Source organism: Varroa destructor, unplaced genomic scaffold (genome assembly GCF_002443255.2).
Source record: "Varroa destructor unplaced genomic scaffold, Vdes_3.0 BEIS01000004.1, whole genome shotgun sequence".
Lineage (NCBI taxonomy): Eukaryota > Metazoa > Arthropoda > Arachnida > Mesostigmata > Varroidae > Varroa > Varroa destructor.
The window spans coordinates 21,679,289-21,703,866 of NW_019211457.1; the positions used below are offsets into that span (position 1 = coordinate 21,679,289).

The following is a 24,578-nucleotide window of genomic DNA, read 5'->3' on the forward strand; positions in this document are numbered from 1 at the left end:
TATATGTTTTTTAATTAAATAAAAGAAAATCACGTTAATAGATTATTAATACTGAGAAATGCAGATTATAAAACGCGGGTTGGTTAACTGCGCAGGCGAAAGGTTCACAGAAGTAAAAACGTGCTCTTTTGATACAATCGCAATATTACGTTGGGCGGCAGCAGTCATCTAATCCCGAAACGAAGCGTATCTGTAATCGATATCACACCTAAACAATTCCAAGGGCTCCTAAGTTTAGCAGGCAAACAAGTTACATGTGTACCATCAAAAAAAAAACAACCTTTCGGTCCCAATAATATTTGTAAAAAAAATCCGACATTTAAAAAAATAATGTAACCGGATGTTACCTCCTTTTTTAAACTGTTGTTACATAGAAAGTATTGGCCTTCATTCCTGCGACAGCCGCATCGCACTGCATCTCCCAGCACTCGATTAGTTGTTGTTAACAGAGGTTCCAGCTGTATTTTATAGTTGTTGAAGTTCGTTTTCCTGAAATAAAAAGAGATACTTTTTGTATGTTCGTGACAAAAACCAGATTTAAGGGAAACGTCGTCAGCTACGGTGATATTCGTAAAACGTAGGTGAAGTCCAAAATGAAATTTTTTTTTAAAAAATGAAAGAACTGTTTTGTTGGACGTTTAGAACACAATGCTGCATTGTATTGCCACAAAAACTCGTTGTATTTCATTTCTGACAGCGTATAGAGATAAAGAATATGTATTAAAAATCTATCTAAAAAACCTTTAATAAGAATTTTTGATAAATACCAACTAATCGATGGGATCGAAAAAGTGATTATGTTAACTTATTTAACTACATTAACTATGGCTGTGGCAGCTATAACAACAAATATATTAGTAACATTTCTTTGTAGTCCAACCTAGGCCCTAATGAAAATCATTTGTTATTAGAGTTATGTCTTACAACAGAAGTTGCCGTGTAGGTATATGAAAACTGAGTACAGCATAAACAGTCGTCTGCTTGCGCGAACACGTCCTTCACACATTTAAAAAAATGTTGTATGTTGTCAGTGGGTTATATTAAAGTGACGCTAGCAGTACCGAGAGATACTATAGCTACAGGCTTAAATGCTTGTCAGTGCGCATTAAGACTAACTATACAGCTACGAACGTACCTCAAGTCTATCCTAGCTTGTCCTTGATTATTGGCTGTCCTTCTGTCTCATAGCAACTTCAAATAATGTTGTCTAATATTAATAGTATACTTTTATATAAAGTTTGCTGTTCGGCCTAATGTAATTGTAAAGTAGCGACATAACCTAAGCCAACCAGTGAAGTTAAGGAGGAACAAGGTGTCATCCTCGGTAGCCGTAATAAAGACAAGACGGTCCAACAATACCAAATAGGAAGTTTGCCATACTTACGTATTAATATGCTAGTATCTATTTATAGTTTCATCTATAATAAAAGTTGTGTATTTCAATGTACTACCAGTTTCAGGCCGCAAATGAGAATTTATATTTATGTGCACAGACTATCCAGGTGAATTTATAATAAAAATATACTTTATATATTCATTAAAGGGCTTCCCCAGAGACTGGCGGATAAATAGAAAATAAACAAGCTTAGTCAACGATCAGCATTCTTATTAGTATAATTCACGTGCGTCCCATTCGCTTATTTGTCGATATTTCCCATTTTGAAATGGTTGAAACTCTATGGAACTATATTTAGTCGTGAAGATTCACTATCGTCCGCTTCTTAGCAGTAATTATGATGCATTAAAGTAACGAGATCACAGAGTCAGACCTCAGAGAGATAAAAACGAAGTAGATTATTACGTTTCAGGTACAAGAAATAATGAAATTCACCAATCACTAAAAGGAGCACGAAGGAAGCAGAGTGGACAGAGTGTTAACAGAGAACCTGATCCCTCCACTCCTCGAGATTTCGGCAAAGACCGATATTCGCAAAACGACCCTTTTAGATCAGAACACAAAAGCAATGAACGGCAGGCATAGAGGGACAACCATAAGCAAGTTTTACAGGGGACCGTAAGAAACATAGTACATTCTCAACTACTGCGAGCACATAACGATGGCAGATTTCAGGGCGATATGTCGCAAGTAGGGAAGTACAAGATATATTAAGAGGAATACACAACAAGCCATAAGCCTCCAATAAACAAAAAAGGTTCTACTCGATCAAAATGGAAAACAATTATGCAACCGATGTTTCGGTAGACCCAAGGATCGAAGCGGAAGTAAAAGTATGGTCAACAAGCTTTCTATAAATTTCATTTGAGTTTTTGGATCGCGAAAGCTAAAATCGGTATAAGCAACCGTTCACAGGATTCTGCTTAAGAAATTTAGGGTATGGGAAAAAGGACCAGCAGCCGTTCTAGGTGGTACATAATGAGTTCAACATTAGTCCAAGATGAGTAATGTTAAGGAGGAACGAGTAGTTGAATTACCTAAGAAAGAATTTACGACCGAAGAACTGTGTTAGTCTCGATTAACTAAGGCTGGCCTAAGCGCCTTCTTAAAGCCAAAGAAAATAGTGGAGGTACATTCGAATTCACCTTCAGTCCATCAATTCCTGATTAGCCCTTTGATGTAAAACATTTACATTTAAAGGTTTGTATTACACTGAAAACACCTTTAAAGTAATCCTTATTACTTATAATATTGGATAATACTGAATATTTTCCCCTAGTCGATTAATTTATCTTAGGTCAGATTAGGCTTAGATTAATAATCTGATCTACTCTGACCGCTTTTAATAAAGATGATTATGAGGCCAACAATCTAAAGACTACTGAGAGTTAGAAAACATTTTAACGTATTTGTCAAAAAGAAGAAAATAATTCAACAAGACTTTTACGGGCTTTCTAAGTACGTTCTTTTAAATAGGTGCCTAAGAATTTAATTTTAGGTAAGTTTCAACATAGAATCTGTTTTAAATATCGTCCTACCCTCCTACTTTGCTGTCTAAGCAATAGTAAATTATACAGTATAAACTACGAACATAAGGCAACTTGGGTACACACAAAGAAAACGTTATTTTTTTCTATAGTGTATCTTTTTTTTTTATTTGTTTTATCTACTTGTGTAAAATGTTCTTTCTGTAAAAAAAAGAAACATTTTCGCACCCCCCTAGTTTCTTTCCATCCTGAGCTTTTCCATGTCCAGTTGGCTGGCGCATCTTTCTTGTCAGCGAGTATATGCCAGCGGGATCTCTATTGTGACGTTTCTCCGTACTCTTAGCTTATCGAGGTATATTCACTACTAATGCCCCCTTTAAGCATCTTCCAATTTCCCAACATCTCATTTATCTCATCCCCGCCGAATATGAGGTTTATAAAAGATATTTCCTCCCCACACTCAAATATATTTTTAGCCGTCACTGTGCCGGTTTATGGTCTCTCCCAATAGTTTTTGCTCTTCCATTCCGATACTCGTTTAAATCCCCTTCACTAATGATATTCGTCTTTTTCTTTGTTTATCTGCGTCATCTAAAGAGTCTTTAAAGTATACCAAGCTTGTATTTGGTGACATGTAGTACCTAGATGTAATCGGACCGTTCTGTACTTTTGCGTAGACCTAGCCCTGTCGTGTACCGTCAGAATTGGTATAATCCATATTAGAGCATCGCCATTCTCGCCGTTGAAGTGGCCTTAGCTTTTTTTTGAACATGAGCCAACATATGTTGGGCTCATTGACTTTCAATACTCCTGTTTTTTCTTCAATTTCTAGTGCATCAGACTCTATTGTCTATAGAGTGAATATTCGAAAGAGTTTGCCCTATAGCCGGTCGTATCTTCGCAGTTCCAGCACTCACCTTTTTTGTGTAATCTTTGGTGACGTAGCTTACAACTTTTCATCTACGAGACAGCATCTGGGGTTATGATCGGCACTTTCGCCTGTACTAATGATCCGGCAATGCGGAGTCTCCAAAAATTATTCTCCTCGCCATGCAAAATAGAATCCAACTTGTTGTTAGCAAAGCCTTCAAAGAGGAACACTTTAATGATTAATGCTTCTCGTGTTTTTTGTTGCAGGTACATTTTTCTTCACCGAATTCTTCCGTTATAGTTGCAATTAATCCTGATGATATCCCTTTCTCATTTCTCGAAAAGGGTATCGAAAATGCAGCAGCAAAATGGATAAGCTTCTTCTACAAGCCAGGCCTTTGCTTTCGACAATTTTTACGACGTATAGACAGCAATTTTCAGGAGATCTTTCTCAAAAGCCTTCGGAAGATAGGACTTTAAGAACATCCCGCGGTCCTTTTTGTAGATTCCAAGTCCGTTCAGCAGACTGAGACGTCTGCTACCACTGAAGATTTCGTAAAAGAAAAGGGCTAGGAGCCGAGGACTGAGACAGAAACGACCGAAAAAGAAAGCACTTTAAAAACCTTACCTCAAACACATGCACGACTGCTGGAACTGGAAGAGTGTTTCATGCAGCTGGTAACTCCAGGGCCGAAGGTCAGCGGCTTAACTATATGTAGACCAGGGTATATCTCATTAGAAAACAACCATTCTCAACTCTTTTACCCTTAAAATGAAATATGCCACCGCTTTTTTTTTTTTTTCAGGTATTACTGCAAAAGTTCCTTCATCAGATCAGAGAGCAATGAATAGCAACCAACTAGCTAAAATTCTAAACAACTACGATCCCCATTCCGCGGTGCGTAAGGGCATTGAAATTAAGTTTCGACACGTTGATCTTTCGGAGTCGGTGTCGTTCTTAATTTGCGATCGCTTTTTCATATCGGTTCAATGTAAGAAATGCAAGAAGATTGCCGATTTCCAGTTGTTCCCTGCACGACGCGCAGTAACCTCTTGCGCAAGGTGTCAAACAAAGCTAGAGGCGTGTTTTCGGCCATGTATATTATTACAGTTCAACCCAGTTGTTGGTTATCTCGAGTTGGATGATTGTACAGTAAGAGATGTTGCGTTACCTCGTTGCCACTTTTACGCAGATTGCCAAAGCTGCTTAAAATTGAACCCATTTGAAGGAATTCATATGGGTCAACGTGTGTCGTCTAATTGTTTAACATGCGGCATCAAGATGCAGCTCATAATCGACTCGATCAAGTTCATAGACATGTGTGCTATCGACGCCAACATCAAAGCTTCGCAAGTCAAAAAAGCAAATAAAGATAGTGCTATCCAAGCAGGCAAACCACTTCCCAACAAAGGCATTTGTAAGCACTATAAGAAGAGTTTCCGATGGTTTAGGTAAGTCTATAGCGCTCCCTAAACTAAGAGCATTAAATAGCAAATAACACATTAGATAAACACACAAATGAAGCGAAATCGCAAGTACCACGTGTCTTAAAAAGAAATCGGCTTCGAATGTTCATTTATATTACCTGAGATTTAAATAAGGCACAGGTTAAGCTTTGATAATAAAATGAAGGTCCAAGTTAGCAACAAGGAACTGCAATACGCGGAACTACCTGACGATAAAAAGTATCTTAAAGGACAGTTTGTTAGCTTTTCAACAGTGACACAGTAGTTCTTAGTGATTATTCTGTAAACAAAGCTGAGAGACTTTCTAGCTCTGAACTTAGAAGCAAAGCATAAAGCGAACTGAATCTTTTTGCAATTTAGATCCAAAATTTAATAAGCAATTTAATTTCATGTGTAGATAGCTTAATCTGCTAATTAAGAATACTGAGCTAAAAAATAAGCAATCCTTTTTTCAGATTCCCATGCTGCGGGAAAGCATATCCATGTGATGACTGTCATAACGAACAGGAGAGCGACCACACTGCTGAATTTGCCTCCCGCATGATTTGTGGTTTTTGCGCCAAAGAACAGCCATTTTCGAACGATAAACCATGCTTACAGTGCAGTAATTTTATTACTGGAAAACGAACAGCTCACTGGGAAGGCGGTAAAGGTTGTAGAAACAAGGCTAAAATGAGCGCGTAAGTATTTATAGCAACCTAAATATCTTTACAATACTTTGTTCTGTACAATATACAAACCAACGCAAGGTTATACATGGTCACTTGATAGATAGATAGGATTTTTTTTAGACGCTAGTATTTACTGTTAGTGTTTAGGCCCTATGCAACTACAATAGTTTATTATAAATCTATTATTATGTGTCTGTAATGAGCGCGTATGAATTTTCAATCGGCTAATTGAGAGTAACAAAATGGTTATTACAATATAACTTGTAGCCATAGTATTGACTATATTAATGTTCGCGCCTATGTTTTTTTATTTTAAATATATTGATTACTATGTAGTTTTTCCTCTAATGTTTGTGCTCACTGGTTTTTTCAGCAATGACGCGAAGAAGTACACAGGTCTAAATAAAACAATCTCCCGTAAGGTCAGTTCTGCTAAATCGAAGTGACGCACCTGAACCTGACATACCTAATGAAATAAACCCAATGCCATAATTTATTATGTATGTCAACTGATGATACTGTGGCTTATATAAAAAGGAACAAACGACTTAAAGAGATTAAGAATGTAGCGACAGGCCGGCTGGTTTGTTAAAATAGGAGTTACATATATTGGAAAAAAATAAATTGGTTGGGTTGCTTGAGTTTTTGTTGCATTGTTCTGCTGCTGGTTGTGAGCTTGCTTACTTTTTCTGAAGTGAGGTTTCATCCGAAACTAAAAGATCGGCTTCGGAAAAGCGCATTCGCAAAATTACAAGAGACCAGTAGAAAAACACCAAGAAAATTTACTCTGGTGACCCTGCACTTAAGATTTTATGTAAGCCACAGGCCCGCTCTAGTAAGAAAGTTTCATGCCATGTCTGTAAGATGCAAACGTCGGTCGTCGCCAAAAATTCCGAATGCGAAGAACACGTAGCTTTTAAACTCTGTTCTCAAAACTTGAAGTGGCCCGTTTTCTCCTTAGTTTGTCAAGGCTTTCTTTGCGCTGCATCGCTGAATGACTAATTTTAATATATCAGAATTTCTCGCCGCATGTTAGCGCAATACTTTTCTCTCGTTATGCAGCCTCAATAACTTCCTGAAATTTGCTTTCTTTCCTACGGTTTGGGTTATGTCCCAACAAAAAATAAATTGCTAGAGCTACCACCCACTGGTCCATATGATCGTGCGATATCTCTGCGTTATAACTATATTATCTTATTCTATCTTACTAAATTTTATCATCAACATATGCTCAGCCGATCAAATTTTCGGCAGCTTTAAATGTTTTTTTTATTTCTTGTCATCTATATTAAACGCTACTGTCGTTTTTTTTTTTAAATTGTACTTCTCATTAACTGCTTAATCAAAAATAGTTTTTTTGTCTAAGTCAACTACTTTATTTTCCATCTACGCAAATAACCTAAAACAACAAGACTGTCGACTACTTTTGAGATTTTATATGTTATCTATGCAGGTTGGGTATACAATATGGCTCTTATAGTCTATATCAATTTTATAGTCCATAACACGCAATGATTATTTAAGTGCTTTGTTTTTAAGACATGAACATTTATTTTGATAATTTTTCAGCACCATACAACTTGCTTTGCTAAAAGGTAAAAAAATACATAACACTCGCGTCTCAATTTAGAGCTGTTTAAGAGAAAAAAATAAAAATTATGTATGACTTGCGATTAAAAAAGTAAATGGCAGCTACACCAAAATATATAGTCCGGTTAGGGCTTGTTCAAAATAATTTAGTTGTCCTTTTGTAATGAAATCAACGATTATAGTACATGACATTGTAAATTTAGTTAGTCCCGGTGATAACCTAGTGGGTAATGCCTGCTGACCTAAGGTACACGCTAGTGGTTTAAGTCCGATCCCAGGCACAGAGATACCTCATTTCGTGCTGGGGGCCAGCCATCCTATGAAATGCCTAACGGCGACAAAACGAAAGCTCGAAACATGGAGGTGGTCTAGCCTATTCATACACGGGCAGAGTTCGATTGCAGCGTGCAAGCCTATTCCAACGCAATTAGATAAATAGCAGAGAAGGACATATCTCACCAAACCTGTGGAAAAATTGAACTATTATGTCAACAAAACCTAAAACTAACAAATCTGCTCGCTTGCAGAAAACGGTTGAAGAGACCGGGAGTGAAAGATCATCTACATGTCTGAGCACTGATAAGGGTATTTGCTTTCAAATCAGCAAAAGAGGCAGGACTTCATGGGTCAGAGGTGCCAATAAAAGCAGACCTTATGACGACGGTTAATATTAGTAGCGGCGTCAGGTCTCATTATTTTATGAGAACCCAATGGACGTGATCCGTGGTGTCGCATTGACTTCTTTTGGCCAGAACAGGCATTAAATATTCAGCGACAGATCGATTTTAATGAAGAAAAAAGCGCAGGTGTCTATCGGTGCTGGTACATTTTAAGTTTCTTTCGGAAGGGCGAAAAACCGAGTTTTTGAAGGCCCATCGTTCATTACCATGAAAAGTCAATGAATTTAAGCGAACTGTATTGCATCAAAAAACTTCTATTTTAGGCTAATAACAGCCTAGAAGGAAGGGAAAGGCTAATTTCAAAATCATGTATCATATACCTTGTGATATGGAAATGTTTTTATTAGCAAAAGCTACATATGATAGAACTTCAACTTCTTTATATACTCAGAAGGAACAAAAACTTTTTATATTAAACCGCCAATCTTAAATTCTATTTTATTCTCACAGAAAGTTTGATTTCGCCTTTTTTTAAAATATTCCCTCCTTTTATTGAAAACTTGTTTTCAACTTAAAACGCATTAGATTCAAAACTCGCGGTTACTTTTGAGATATTGTAAGGTTTTTTAATCTTCTCCTTGATCAGAATCCTCCTCCATCGCTTGCTTGGCAAAATGCTCCGCTTCGGCCAAAACCTGTAATGTTAAAGCAACACGAGTATATCAAAAATAAATAAAAAGAAATATAATTCAATGAATACCAGTACATAATTACTTTTTTAAGTTATGTAAAAACCATAAATAACACAACATTGTAGGACGTACACAGAACTAGCGGTTCTCCTTGAACACAGTTCACCAAAATAAAACCTACCTCTGGCGGTACAAATTGGTGAAATCCGTTTGTCTCCTCACATACCCAGCTCAATTCCAATTCGAAGTCTTTATCTTTGACCTTAAATTAAATCCATGCAAAGGAGGAACGTTAAGTACTTTCTCAGTAAACAATAGTGTAAAGATTGATGTGTGTAAACACGTAATTTAAACTGTTGTAAATTCACTGTCTGGAAAGCTCGTATAGTTTACCGTAATTCATATGCAAAAATAATAATGAGTTTGCAACGATGACGTTATGACATACTAGTTTGGAATTCTCGATTTATATTAATCTGTTGACGTAGTTCGTTTACGTATGCTTTAATTTCATCGAGCACGATTTATATTCTAATACATACCAATTTTTATCGAGATTTACAGCAACCTATTGCTCATAATATAGCAGCATACATAATCAAAAAATGCTTGCATAAAGTACGCGTTGGACGCAAAGCAAATAACAAATGGTGCATTCATGACCTTCGCAAGCGACGCTGATCTGTGCAAGGAGCAAGATAATAACTCTGTAGAAGTACAGTTTTGCTTAGACATACATTGGTAGAATATGTTCTGAGTTAAATAACGCAATTGGGATTTATGCAGTAAACATGTTCTAAGTAAAGAACGTGAACTTCAGGAATAAATTCACCAGGTATGATTTTCATTTTTTAACATTATGTATTTGCGAATCGGCAATAAGGAAACCTATTGTATTTACTATGGTTAAAATGAGCAAATCGCCTTGCGACAGTTTCATAATAAAATAAATAAATTTGAATAATTACCAATTTTTCCACTCGTGAAAAACTACCTATCTGAAACTTCACGCAAAATTAAGCTTTCTTTTTCAGAATTGTAATTTTTATGAGTCCTTTTTTTATATTCATGCTACAGAGATAGCGGAGCCTTTGTTCTTTTGTCTCTGGTTAAAAGCTTTTGACCCTATACGCATGATATTTTTGCTTTAAAATGAAATCTTTTGGAAAACTCTCCAATAAAGCACAAGTATATATGTGTTATGTCGCTTTCATATACATGTTAATGTTCTACAGTGAAATAATGCGTAGGCGCTTATATTCCTATAAGGAACAATATTTATCGAGCTCTACCATTCCTAAAAATTTTGACTACTATTCTTAAAACACCCTGTGTGCGGCGTCTGATGCAGGTGTACAACATAGGATATCTGGGAGTCCAAGTGATTGACTGAATGTCAGTCATATTGTTTGACTGTCTGATACCTCTTAGCAAACCAACAAGCACGTGGACAACAATTTGATAATCATAACGTCGTCAGCCAGCGGCAGCTTCCAGTGAAAGATTATAAGTAAACCCTATTAGTGACGTGGTCAAGCAACCAAGCCCCGTAATAATAAACACACTACTACTCACGAACATTTGTCGTTTGGAAGTGCAGCGAAATCCCTGCACATTCTTTTTTGGGAGGATAATTTGGAGGCAAGACGGTTCACAGCAAGGATTACGCCGAAGGACCTAAATTTCTAGCAAAATCAGCTCCGTCAAAAGAACGTTATATGTTTGGTTCAACGGGTCATTACGGAAGAATGAGACGTAAGATACTGATGTAACGTAACGATAAAAACACAATCGACAAGTATCAAGGGTTAGCTCATACACTTTCTGTACTAATCATTTTCTGAGCACGAAGCCCCCGCCAAGACAAATGATTTGCCAAATTTTGTTTTTAGGACCTGTAAGATACACCCACGTTCCGGCTAACCGAATTCGATTCAGATTGCCTGAAAACATTTTTGAAGGATCTACGTTCCGACTGGATCTTCACTCGGAAGAGACTATGGTTCGCGCTTATGGGAGCTACAAGGGCCTAATTCATTGGAACTTATTACAAACCAGGTGGTTGAAAGCTACGCTTATTTGGTCCAGTTGCACTGAGTCAACTAAACCATTTAAAATAAAGGGCCAAACAGACAAGGTTAGGTTACCCTACTCAATGATAATATGAAGTTACACACGGCAAAAATCGTCAAAGCTGTCTTCCTGGATTTTAAACGGGACGTTATGCACTTTCCATATTCAAACCTTGGGCCGACGGATTTTCACCCTTCCCGTTCATTGGGCACTCGCTTTCGCAGCCTTACCTTCGATACGGATCAACTGAAAGTAGTTGATGGAAGTGGTTGGAAGACCTCTTCGAGAAAAAACCCGCTGCCCTTTAGTGAAACAGCCTATATCATTTAGCGGAAAGATGAGAAAAAATTATGAACAGTGATGGAAGATACATAACTTGCAAGTTACAAGAATAAAAAATATGGTGTTTTCTGTTCCATCGAGATAACTGCGAGAAATCTATTATCAAATCTAATAAGTACTTACCAGATCAAAGTCTTTAAAGTATCAAAAATACCTTAAAGGAGAAATCTTACAATAGAGAAAATCTAAAAAACATCTTTAAAGCCTGACCTAGCGACCAGAAAAACGGTGGCACATGTACATTAAACCCAACGAAGGTGACTAATTGACGTAAAATAGTTTTAATTGAAGCCTAGTTGTTACTAGACAATTACTTTACATCTTGCACCCATAATTGACGATTACTCAGAGATACCCTGAATTTATAAATCATATTTCAAGATTGTGTGGCCAGCATTCACTCCAACCCTGTTTTTAGTTGGTGCGCATTGAAAAACTACATCTCGAAAATGAATAATTTTTCTTTATTTGACAGGAGCATGCATATACTTACCTCATCGTGGACTACATAAATAATTTTAGCCGCCTCCTTTACAAGCTGTCGACATGTCATCTCGGCCAGCTTGATTTTCTCCATCTCAGTTTTTGCGGTCTGTTTGGCTTTACCGATTGCGCAACCATAATACCTAAAAATGGCCCGCGTTATAAAATAATGCACATTATCGCAAACTGGTTCACACTTTGAAGCATGAACACAGCCCTCACACGCTTTGAAGCAAACTGCGCTATTGTAAATTATATGAAAATTTATATTGATTACACATTCAAGTTAACTTCAATACATTTACGGATTGTTGTATTAGAGTCAGATATTCTAATTTCCCTGAACTAATTGACTTAGTACAACCGGGATACAGAATTATATACAGACTCGAAATTAAATATTCTCCGGATGATCTCAGAATGATCCGTCTAGTTTCAGGTAAACATTGCCATGCTGTTTGTCTTAAGATCTAGGGGTTAATTAACCGTTTATAATGTTAAAAAAAGCCAGTATTTTCTAAAACTAAACCGCAGCCTCATGATGGCGGAAGTCAGTGATCGCTTTTGCATTATGCGTGAAGATCAGCTATTGTCAAATCTCTTCGCACTAAATAAAACGTCAACGAGTTAGTACAGTTCTTGGATTACCCGTTACATTCATTAAGTGTATGATATCGCAAGTGCACATTCGGGAGCAGAAAACGCGGAAGCAAATTCCAACACAATATAACGGAAAATCCACAACATGGAGTCACTAGAAGTACATTTTTGACGATCGTTCTCTTTCTATTAGGTCGTTCACAAAAACACTTTCTATAGGTAGGCCTACCATGTCAGGAATTATTCACGAAAACTTCAATTACACGTCATATGCCATAAAACTCACAAATATACTTTGGAGTCAATAAAATTAAGAGATTTAATCGATGTTGCCGGCTCTAGCATTTTCGACTCGTCTTTGACTGAAACACATATCATGGATGCAAAAATCAATCGCAGAAGTGCTCGTGATTCAACATTATAGGTAAAAGCAATTTTCCTGTCAATAGCCATGTTTTGATAGAGATGTCCTGTAAAAAAAATCTTCGTTTTGTATTTTTTCTTAAAAGAATAACATACCATCAAAGAAATATACCATCACTATCTACAAATTGTTGTACGACCATGAATAGCAAAAAGTTTAAAGGAAGATAATATATGTTTATTGGTTTATACTAAACCGTTAGCGCCGAATAGACAGCTCAAGAATGTGGACATATTCTGGGACGAACACATATGCCCACTGTATTATACCCTTCTAAATCCGCTAAATTGCTATGTATGGACCGTCATAAAGCGGGAGTCGAACAAACCTAGGCGTGACATTGTTGCTTACTCATTCGTACTTTAAAAAATGCTCCTTTACGTTTGCAGAAGGAGTATTTAAAACACTTTTGTGAGCAGCTTAGACCCCGAATTAAAAGTGTAATCATATTGAATAATAGTTTTGTTAAATAAACATGATTATCAAAAGCGACACCTCTAGCCCATGTAAAAATTTAGTTGAGACATCTGCTTTTGTTTAACTACAATCCTAGAAACCAGGCATATGGAAAATCCGGAACGTAAATGAGCATTACAGAGTAAAGTATAGATCAAAGTGCAAAAGAAGTGCATGGATCGGGGTGGTATTCTCTTCGTATTAGTCTGTTTTATATAAGAGGTTACTACACTTTTTAATTTGTATATTTTAATTTTTTAATATATATTTTTATATATTTCAGTTATAAACGGATCGGCTTATATACAATGTACGCATGTCTTTAAGAAAAATTTATTTGACTTTTTTCCTTCAACAGCATATACAGTGTAGTTGGCTCAAATTGGGACAAAAAAGACTCAAAAAAAGGCTGTTATTGCGAAAACAAATATTTTGATAAATTCTAAGGACGAAATAAAAATGTAAATCATGATAGTCTTGTTTAATCGATATAATTTCTATTTACTTTACTCTAACTTTAATTTGGAACCTAAAGGACTCACTAGTCTTTCTCTAAATATTCCTTCTCCAATCCGCGAACAACGTTTCAATAGTAATTGAGCGCAAAAGTAAAAACCCATTAAAGTGTTGCTTAAATAGGCTCCACACAGAATGGTCCGGCAGAATTGATATTTGGTTGCAGAATGGTTGTAGGCCAAGGGCCCCAGAAAAAAAGGGTTCAAATTGCTGGAGCTTATATGGACGACTCGAATAACAGCAGACACTCTTTTCTTAAAAATAACCGCTATTTTGCGCTGAAATTTAAAATCATAAGAATTGGCTCTTCGCAACATTTCGTTAATTTTTTAGCTTTTTTTTTTCGTATCCAATTGAGGATCTTCTGCTTGGCCTCATGTAAATCTTCCTCAGACTTTTTGAAATTCGCATGGAAATCGACAATTACGTAAAACGTCGTCTTTGGGCAAAAATGCCTTTTTTTTTACTTATTACTATTCGACAATAATTGACCTTCACTCATATTATAACGATAAATATTCTGCCTGCGTCATAATGAGCTTTAGGCTTTGTTTTAAAGGGAACTGGTCTTCTTATGGTACATATGTCCACTATGATAAATAACACGACAAAGTTTGTCGCAATTTAAAGCGATCATTCTGTACAACATTAATTTTAGTAACTTCGATCTCACAAGCAAGATAAAAAGCAATGCGATCATGTATTTACAGATTTAGCAATGGAGTTATTGTTATGGACTGTTGAAGTACTGAGGTAGAGTTATTGTATGTATCATACTTGTGTATTGGGCCTCATAAGTTTCGTTTTACTCACTGTAATAATGTACTAATAACTCCACATTTGAACCTGCTTTTAGAGACAGACTTTTTGACCTTCTTAAACAACATATTCAAAACTGCGATAAGAAAAAGGAAGAGGCTTCAGTCACGCTCTATACTGAAAATCATAGAGGGATACGCCCTAGTAGAATAAAGAATTTTACCTAATACGATGTTATTTTAAAACGTACCCGTAACAAGTGCCTGATGGCTCTACGCAGTAAAGTCGTGCTTGCTTTTCTTGCACGTCATAAGCGCCAAAGAGAGCTGCAGCACCATACGGTCGGATTGCCGAGTATAACGTATACGCATGCACGTATAAGGCTACCCGGTCCTTCAAATACGATAAAGGAACTGGTGTGCCATATTCCGACCTAATATAATGTCATCCACAGAGATACATATGTTCTATAAATGTGTAGTCAGTAAAATCAGACAACTATAAAAAAAAAATGCGTGCGTAACGAATTAGGTAAAAAAAAAACATTTTCTAGCTTTGCAAATACCACTTGATTTGCACGTAGTTAATATGAAGTGGTATTCATGTATTCCAACTCCGTTTTCTTTTTTAAAAACTATTCTATTTAGAGCTCGTTTGCTAATAAAAACTTGTGATACACAGACAAACTAAATCTAAAATGCTTAAATTGTCGAGGCTTTTTTGTGGACGTATAAACAAGAAATATTCTTTCCGACGACGCCCCATTTTCCATATATTACAATCGTATTATGGAATAACATGATACACGAATTTTATCGAGTGCTTTCTTGTCGTAGGAATTTAAAAGTAGCTAGAGACAATTGTGAGCAAGAATAGGTAAATCAGAACCATTTCAAATACGACTTTCTCACAAATTTACGATTTAAATGAGATGTATAAAGTCGCCATTGAGAATCACCTTGTGTGTTTTTTGATTCCACGTCAGCAAGACTAGCGACAACATGAAAAAATTATATTACACGAATGTAAACAAATAATTTGTATAAGATCTTGACATGATAAACTATTTTATATGAGTGCGCTTAAAAATAATTAAATAAACCTGCATATACATTTGCTCTCCTCATACCTGTAGTTTGAGGCCTCCCGCGCAGCGTTTTCAACCACTTGTTTAGCGTCAGCTAGCAAACCAGCCACGGCTATTCCTACATGTCGATCCACTGTGAACAAGCGTTTATTAGCTCCCTAAAAAAATAATTGTATTTTATAATACATGTGCTTTAGTTTGACCTCACCGTGCACAAGTAACTCTAGGAACACTCACAATCTGCAAAATGCGATCATATCAGATTGCATAATTTATAAGGAAATTATTCTTACCTTTGAACTCCTTTTTATATGAACACTTATATTAAATATATATATATCTAAGACAGATGAAGTTCAACTAAATAGTACTTCCAGATATAGCTAGTGAAGTAATATCTGCTTTAAGCACCGATGAGAAGCTCAGCGAAACAGTATGTGATACTAATATATCTTGTAAATTTATGTTAGCCAAAAAGGGACAGAAAACCAATGGAAGGAACCAACATAATAAAAGAAAATTATATTGCCTTTTCATAGAGCTTGGACGTAACAAGTTTTTCTACTGCGAACACGACACCATCTTTGCCACGGAGCGCAATTGCTGTTCCAGAGTTTTCAACAGCCTGCAACACAAAAATCATATCCTTAAAAAAGTTTACAGACTTTCGAATTCGCAGATGTTTTTTACAGTAAGTATAATTGACTTATACTATAGAAAATAAACGCCTTTAAAAGCAATTAGTACATATTTACACAGAATGGTTTCTTAGAATTTGAGCGCCCATACAAAGCAATTCTCCACGCTTATGTTCATAGGTTATAAGTTTCTTCTTGAACGCTTTGAAAAACGAATGCTGCTTAACGTGTTAAACTTGTAAATAAGCACTCGAAGTGCTCGTGCGAATGAGGTCGTTACTCGAGCATACTGAACTTTGAACAAGTTAGCACTACAAGTCCCAGATAAAAAAAATTGCACGTGGATGCTTTATGTGTCGACTTCAGCAGTACGAATGACATGCCAGATAATCTGTAGAACAATTCGAGAAATTTCACTTAAAACGAAACAAATTCTAAATCTAATTTTCAAAACAATATAGTAGTGACGGGCGCTCATACGCTATTTATTGGCACTCTTATGTTATTTATGCTTCAAGATACTAAATATCAGGTAATACCGGTAAAATTAGTTGAATCTTTAAATGCGCGATTTATTTATTACTCATTAAAATTACCTTGAGTGCATATTCTATTTGAAATACGCGCCCATCAGGAGAAAACTGAGCGGCAGAAAGATCGTAACCAGTGCCGATAGAAGTCATCCTGTAAAAAAGTAAATTCGCGTTGGGAACGAAATTGTCGAGAACAAATAGAATAGGAGATTTACGAACTTTGGATTGAACTTCTAATGGTAGTGACGGTACATGCGATTGTTAATATAAGTTTAAGGCAATAGTATAGATAAAAAACACATTGATGTGTTTTTAGATTAATATAAAAAGATGAGAGCCTTCGAAACTAACAATGTGATACAAAATATACATGTAATCTTATATCACGATCCTAATCTATGATAGACTTTCCTAACAAAACGATCACAAGTTGCACGGTCAATGCAAAAATAAAAAAAAACGACTAAAAGAGTAACTACTTTGAGATGACAAGGTTGAACATTGACAAACAAATATAAAAATCCATCTTTCTACCAGTATTATTCAGAACGAATGCGCATCTAACATTTTTTACATTTATGTCTGAGATAAAAAACAAAGAAGGCAATGTTATAACACGACTGTATATATCTACGTAAACTGAACAAGCCTCGGCAAACATAAGTTGTGATCATTATTACTACTTATTGAGAAAGATAATTTTGTATGTAAGGATTCTGGAAATCGGTATTTGTTCTGATGATAATAATAACATTGATTATTATTAATCATAGCGATACATAATACTATAATTTTACAATTCCTAATTATTATTACTTTACACATTCCTAATATAAGCGAACACTTTGTGTAATTTTCATAAGCATTTATCGGTACGCTTTTGCTCCGGCTGACGACCTAACAGCCTTATAGTGCAATCTTTTATAATACGTTATGTTCGTTCGGTTCAATTTAAAGAAAGCAAATTCGGTACACAACCCAAAATGATTACTAAATCTGTCTTGCATTATTTAATAAATATATTTATTTATTAAATAATATTTGATTACTGACTTCTAAAGACTAAATTTTAAAGGAAAAAAATCTACTTTAAGTTAAGAAATATACATTATGTAAATTAAATTGTACCCGTTCAAAATAGTTTTCGCGTTTGAAACTCTATTATAGAAATAACATGTAGGAGCATCATTATGTAAAAAACACATCACTTACTTAATGCGTTACGCAATTTAAAACGTTACTACTATTAAACCTAATACGTGTAGCAAGATACAGCGATCTCGAAAATGAATAAGTACTGAACTGACACACAACTTATATAAGGGATGACAACAACTTCTCTTCCTTTCGGAACGAGATATTCTTCGAGTGGAGATTCGCCGACTCACAACAACAGCGCAGCAGACGTTACAAAATGGCGATTTTTAAAATATGGCGGTTTCTAATTATAACCGTTCAATTTTTTTCGCTGATTATCCAGCTTCTGGAAAATATTGTAAAAAAAATACGCTCATTTTATCGTTCACAAATTAAAACGGCGAATGGTCTACTAGCTATCCGAGGATAAATCTTGACTAAATAGGAACAGTGAATTTTCACACCTGTCGATTTGAGCGCGAAACGCCAAGAGCTAGTAGTGCCCTATCATCATCTAATTCCGGGAGCAGCTGCATTTACGGTACTGACTTACAGCCAAGACTAGGATAGGTCATATTATTTTCACTTCTTAGTTTTATAGCTCACCATTACTTTAATTGTCAGCATGATCCAGCAGTGTTTGAAAATATGCAAAATATAATTGAATCTGCCAGCTAATATGGTATCCGGGTGCCCCCATAATGTTTAAACCTTAGCGCAGCTTGGCGCACGTAGCTCTGATCTGTATCTATCAGCCAACAGCACCACTGCTGGTGTCGTAGGTTTTGCAAGCAGCAACTGGCAGACTACGCATAGCTTGCTGCCATTAGACATATACCGAGTTACTAGTGTGCAACTACATTTGTCTAGTTCGGCTGGAAGTGGCCGACTTATTATCAGAAAAACGTGGTTCAGTTGACCCTTCGGCGGAGAAGATCCGTAAGGTGGAGGTGACGACGAACTTGGTGCAACGCACGACCTGTGGAAGGGCCGACACCAGGGTTTAAGTGCGATCGAACTGTCGAAGGAAGACTGTTACTTGTCGCTGAGGCACTAACTGCGGTTGGATATTGACGACGTCGCTACCGTGTATCACTAGCTTGAATTGTGTTACTGTATCACTAATAGGGAATAGACGAGTTGCCGTTCTCAGGGACTTGGCCGTTGGGGACGGGGGCATGCTGGTCACCCGGCCCCCAAGTCGCGGCACACTGAAGCCATTTTGCTGGTGTTGAGCCAAAGGCGTTTGGCGTTGTCTGTCTGAGAAGAAAGGCAGTCGAGATGAGGTGATGAGTGGTCTACAGTCATCAGATTAAAATAACGCAACAACGTTTGCTCCGTCGGATAGCGGTGTGCTTACAGCTAACACACCAATTTGGACTTAGAAGGGAAAGACATAGACATGAAAATTGAAAGGGGCAAACTCAAGAAGGGCGCCTCAGAGGTGGTAAGTTATCATGTTGTGTTTGTGGTTTGGTGTAATATATATACATCTAAGATGCACAAAAAAAGCTTTGGGGAATACCTATTGGGTTCCATCATTATGGCGCAGGTATAGGTTTATATTATAATGTTTATGCCATTGAGTTGCGATTTAGGGCATCAGGTTTTCGCATAAATATCATGCAAGAATCAGCTCTCAGGATATTTAATTAATACATTGTCTTTCCCGCACTAACAAAAATCTAAGAAAAACTATGTGCAGGACATACAGGAGCTTCATGTACTACGTAATTCTTAATTTGACTGAAGGCGTTTAACTTAGCATAAAGAACTTTGATATTGTATGAATCGACGGATTTAACTGATCCAGTTTCAAATCGATAAATGAAAAAATAAAGTAGGATGTGACTTTGTACATTTAGAAAATGTAATAAGGCAATGTTTTGCTGATGAGTATAGGTGAATGTGTTATCAAAACATCACCTTGCATTTAAGAAATAATTTTTCAGCCGTCGGCTGGTATTTTGAGCTAAGAACTGCGCTCTTTATTGTAATTTGCTTTTAATACAGAAGAGCCATTTTTGATACAATGCCATCCGCGTATACATTATTCTTAGGATTATAAACTAAAAACTAGGTTCACTTATTTTGACAAGGACCGTGACAACCTAAAATGTTTAATTTTGTCGATAATTTTTTTTTATACAAATATAAGACCCTAGTACGGTGACGCCGTATATTACATGCCTGGTTTTCAAAATGTAAAAATTGTCATTTTTAGAGTTTGGCCAAACAGTTTCAAAAAGGTGAGAAGTTCGTATATTTCGCTCTGTTTGAAAACTGCTATCTATTCAGTCTGTCCAGTCAAACCAATATCTATCCAATGTTATCGAAATCGTATTGGCCTCTATAAATTGATATATTGATGGAAGCACATGCATCGAAACCCATGAAGCATACTTACAAGTATTTCAACGTCCGGCATTTTTTCTACGGTCATGCAAATTCATAAGCAAGCATAAACATATCTTTGTATTGACAGGTAATATAACTGTTAGTGTTATCCATTTTTTATGCAAGCCTATTTTTTTTACCTCACTGTTTTAGAAATTGTTGGGGGAGGGACTCAAAAAGTTCATATAGAGATTTGCGAGACTGATTCTGTTATCTTTGTAATGAAGGCTCATGAAAAGTAGTCAAATGGAGTTATGGGGTCCGATTATCAAGTACCGCAGTCCGATGATCATTATTTACGAGAAGAGGCGAAAGACGTACTTCGTAAGGTTCAGTCTTGCACCCACTTCATAGTGCCAGCACATCCACCAGAGGCCTATGCCATAGATTTCATTTAGAAATTATCTTGTATTACTTGCTTTTCGGAGCGTTTTTTTACTCCTGATTATTGCGAAGCTTGGTTTTCACATGTTAGTAAAATGGGTTCCCTTGAGGCCGTATTTCATGAAAAAAGGCACAGCAAGCACGAACTAATTACTCATAAGCCTTGAAAATCACGTGAACTCTATAGAGAGCCGATAATAAAATTAATAGAACTTTATAGCGTAGGCGACTTTTGAAGACAATATTAAATATGTTAAATCTTTGGTTTTATTTGATTCGTCCCCGACAAATGAGATCTTGGTAGCAAATAATTGATTTCTAATACACAGTGACAGTGAAGTCTTAACTATCTGAAGTCGAGCCTTAATCCGATTCCTAGCCGCGGCCGCAGCCTTGTTTGAAATAGTTTTTCTTTAAAGCAATAAAGCGACTCATATTGAAAAGATATATCGCTTGTATGAAGCTTCAGTAGTTACTAGTTTGAGTGCATTTCGCTAACCTTACAAAACGAGCTTCTAGACTCGGGTGCTTTTGTTAATGGAACCCCACTCATAGTGTAAGAGGTTGGGCTCATTCTTCATCATCAATCAAAGTAAACGAAATTAATATCTTGCTTCTTCATATTAACTTCAGGTATTAAGGTACTTAATGATAGGTATTTGAAGCCGCCTATAAAACTGAAAAATGACCATCATAAAAAGTTGAGTCATAGGTAGCGTTTCCCTGTTCGCCAATTCTCTCTCCACTCTGTTAGTATTGGAATCGATCGGTCAGGCTTGAGCTTCTAGTGCATAAGGACGGTATCGTTTGGGTTAACTCTGTGAAAAGCCTCTGTTAGATTTACCTTTTTTTGCATGTGACTTTCATGGCGTTAAAAAAATCATTTAAGTCTGAATGTGTTCTGCCTTTTTCTTTTTTCAATTTTTTTTTTTCTTATTTTTTTTATTGTTTTTCTTGCTTGATTATCATTTGCTTGAATCCTTGCGAAGCTTTCTTAATGGCGAAACAATTGTTACCATAATTAAATGTGCAAGCCCTACATACGCAAAGTACTATACTTGTAGATGTATAAAAATGCATTTGAACTAATATATGGTTAACATGAAGGGGTGTCTTGCCAAACTAAAAAAAATAGAAACCACCTTGTTTTGAAGGGGTGTCTTGCGGAGTTGACAGTAGCCATAGTACTTTCGAGAAGTACACCTCGTTCATTGTTTAATGTCAGGCCAAATCTGTTTACAAGAAAATTAGGAAAGTGAGAATTGTTATTGTGAAATGTTGTTACTATTGACCCTCGCCAATGCAAAACTGGTATTTGATAGTGGTAGCAGCATTCAGATCTAAAACAACAGACTACATTGCTTTAAAAATTCGCTTTCATCTCTACATCTTTGGCCAACGGAAAGCCTGGAGAAATTGAGTTTATATTCGGCTATGCACATAAATGGAGAAATGCCTTTAACTTGATATATTATCAACAACATCCATTTTCATATCTAAAAATCTATTTATTTACACATTGTGTGTAGCATGTCATTAGCGGGACTTAAAGCAGCGATTTTTCATCTCTCTCAGCTAGAGGCGTAACCATCCAAGCTACTGCGGCACTACTGGCACGAGTCTTAGATTTACGCATACATGAGCATTCACGCATAAGCGAAATTAGCTTTCAGCCGATTCACTTGGATATCGTTTTTGTGGCAAAGAGATTTCCGTTACAACGTGGAACCAAAGCAGTGCAATCTGAAATTACGTTAAATGTGTGATATATAATATATTTGTGAGGCACAGTTGAGTACTTTAGTAGTATTGAACCAAACAGGATGTCCCAGCCTTTTACCGTTTTTTGCATACGTGGGAACAGGTAGAGGGCACTTAAATTAAAAAATTAAAAGGAGTTAAATCAAATTTGCTTAGGTCATTACTCATTGTATATTTTTGATCGATTTGTTTATTTTTGTCTGTTTCCAAATGATAGAGGCGTTCCTTAATGAAAAAACTCAGTACTGAACATTTTTTCGATATCTACATATTATTGCTGAACCACAACTGAAAATAAATCGCTTTTAAAATTTTATAGTCGCACTTCCGTTTCTCGTACGGTCAAATTCGAATTAGCGATACCGTTTTCGCGATACCGGCGATACAAGGTGACGCAGCGCCATTGCCTGCTCAATACAGATTTGTTAGTAGTATAGCTTCTGGCAACGAGATAAACTTAAATTACAAGATTAATAATTAATAATACATATACTGTTATGTATTAGTCAGGATGTATGTGATATATATGTATTGGTCATCAGGATTGATTCGGGTTTCGCCATGCCATCGCGCCTTAGGCACCTCATCCAGAGAGATACAACTTTTGAGACAAGTAATATGAAAATACCAAAGAAAACAAGCCTGAACGATTCATGTCGTTTTGGGACTGGTGATTGTCTGGACTGGGGATGCCGTCAGCTAGCCGTTTCGATCTGTCTCATCCAGTTAATAAAGCTTCTGTTGTGACGCTAAAAAATAAAGCAGCTTGACTGAATTTCATATGTCATAGTGTTGCCTGAGAATTTCACTGATTTATTTAAGAAATTCATTTTTAATTATGAACCCAAACATCTGCATAGTCCAGTTGGAAAGTGGTCTTTTAAAATGGAGTAGATACTTGTGTTCGGAGTTCGCTCGAAGTAGACGACTACCAAACTCTCCTATGAACATTTGTGATCTTTTAACTACAGCATAACTTAATAAAATTCAACCCTACTCATAAAATTACTATAAGTTAAAAGTACTTTGGGTATGTAACTCTCTATCCTTTTGTTAGAAATGGCAACTAAATACATTGAGAAACTGCTTCGTCTCTTATAAAATTCAGAACTGAAGACGTTTAGCTGAAAGGTGGGTAAACTAAAGCTCGATATTTTTGTCTTTAACGTTTAATATCTCTTAATCAGTCAATTTTAGAAAACTCATTATGCAGATGCATTATGCAGGTAATTTTTCAATAGGGTCTCATTTGCGTTTTCTTATGTATTTCCAGCCTTCAGACTGCGCCATACTCATCGAGAAGCTCAAAAGCTGCACCGAAGAGGAACTTCTACGAGAGCTGTCCTCACTTCGAGTATGGAATTGGGGAAAGGTATACAGCTACTGTCTACTATGTTTTTGTATATCCACGATGCAGACAAATTGTCAGTGCGGTGGGCAGTTTGGTAAAAGGTAGGATCGTTGGGTTTTGAGTCCTTGTAAGACAACGTCTAGCTAAATCGGGCTGATCGACATGTTTACCTGTTGTTCCACAATATGAATAAAATGGGAAAAGTGACAAAAATAACGGGTCGTCAATTGGTGAAGATGGTTGCATCCCACCGGCAATTTTAAAGCACGAGAACACATGTTATTAGAGTTGAGCTAGAAGTACACGCATACGACAGTTATTCACATTATACAATAAACACATGGTAACATTCTAAATTAAAAAATATCATCTATGCACGAGCTGCAACCAGTATTTCTATGTAATCGGAAGCGTAAGCTTAGAATCACAATTTTGGCGTCTAAATAAAACTTATTTTTGCCTAAATCGGCAGCAGTATGTCGTATGAAGACACCCATCTTATCGTTGAAAGCTTTCTACAGGTTCTGCCGTCTCGTGGTCAGTAAAGGTGAAAGGAAACTGTTTTGTGGCCCCTGTTTGAAGTGTTGTGATCCCTTTTCTGAAAATCGAATGATTTTTTTTTTAGATAGAAAACCAAACCAGGTATAGTGTATTATAACCTTAGATTGCTCGTTCACTTATAACCATCATCCGTGGAATGTTGCTTCAGTGCCATTTTGACTAGGCGATTAGTGAAAATTTGTCCAACAACTTAGAACTCTGTAAAAGGAATCAATATTTATTATTAGTACTGAGCGCTATATCTAGATCTCCTGGGACTTCAGTGCCATTTAGATTAAACTTC

At 36.4% G+C, this 24,578-nt stretch overlaps 3 protein-coding genes across 6 annotated transcripts in view; 2 read left to right on the forward strand and 1 right to left on the reverse strand.

Annotated features, from left to right (window-relative positions):
* Positions 1–6,532, forward strand: part of Rchy1 (Ring finger and CHY zinc finger domain containing 1) — an 8,211-nt gene extending 1,679 nt beyond the window's left edge. Inside the window, exons 1-6 of one of the 4 annotated variants that reach the window (XM_086987560.1) lie at positions 44–577; positions 1,809–2,596; positions 4,021–4,449; positions 4,560–5,205; positions 5,676–5,900; positions 6,265–6,532. In XM_086987560.1, the coding sequence (XP_086843686.1) occupies positions 4,598–5,205; positions 5,676–5,900; positions 6,265–6,337 (906 nt within the window). In that variant the 5' untranslated portion in view covers positions 44–577; positions 1,809–2,596; positions 4,021–4,449; positions 4,560–4,597 and the 3' untranslated portion in view covers positions 6,338–6,532. Of the gene's footprint in view, positions 1–43; positions 578–1,808; positions 2,597–4,020; positions 4,450–4,559; positions 5,206–5,675; positions 5,901–6,264 lie in introns of those variants that run through there. The other 3 variants (XM_022805198.2, XM_086987561.1, XM_022805199.2) reach the window with 3 other exon arrangements.
* An 886-nt stretch (positions 6,533–7,418) lies between these two features.
* Prosalpha7 (proteasome alpha7 subunit) lies at positions 7,419–18,085 on the reverse strand. The gene is made up of 8 exons (XM_022805201.2): positions 17,917–18,085; positions 16,768–16,855; positions 16,063–16,158; positions 15,576–15,691; positions 14,697–14,879; positions 11,702–11,834; positions 8,975–9,055; positions 7,419–8,796 (listed from the first exon to the last, which is right to left on the reverse strand). Exons 2-8 carry the CDS (start codon positions 16,852–16,854, stop codon positions 8,728–8,730), a joined length of 765 nt encoding a protein of 254 aa, XP_022660936.1. The 5' UTR covers position 16,855; positions 17,917–18,085; the 3' UTR covers positions 7,419–8,727.
* Positions 18,086–18,591: 506 nt separating this feature from the next.
* The window catches only part of LOC111249779 (E3 ubiquitin-protein ligase HUWE1-like), a 54,582-nt gene continuing 48,595 nt past the window's right edge, over positions 18,592–24,578 (forward strand). Inside the window, exons 1-2 of the mRNA XM_022804083.2 lie at positions 18,592–19,288; positions 23,657–23,755. Of these exons, the coding sequence (XP_022659818.2) occupies positions 19,244–19,288; positions 23,657–23,755 (144 nt within the window). The 5' untranslated portion in view covers positions 18,592–19,243. The remainder of the gene's footprint in view (positions 19,289–23,656; positions 23,756–24,578) is intronic.

Bases quoted from the DNA above. Each gene is read 5' to 3' on its own strand.
- Prosalpha7 (XM_022805201.2), bottom strand. From the start codon at position 16,854: ATGACTTCTATCGGCACTGGTTACGATCTTTCTGCCGCTCAGTTTTCT. The intron at 16,159-16,767 runs GTAATTTTAATG...TTTGTGTTGCAG, and splicing joins AAATAGAATATGCACTCAAG to GCTGTTGAAAACTCTGGAAC. The intron at 8,797-8,974 runs GTAGGTTTTATT...TTAACATTACAG, and splicing joins ACCAATTTGTACCGCCAGAG to GTTTTGGCCGAAGCGGAGCA.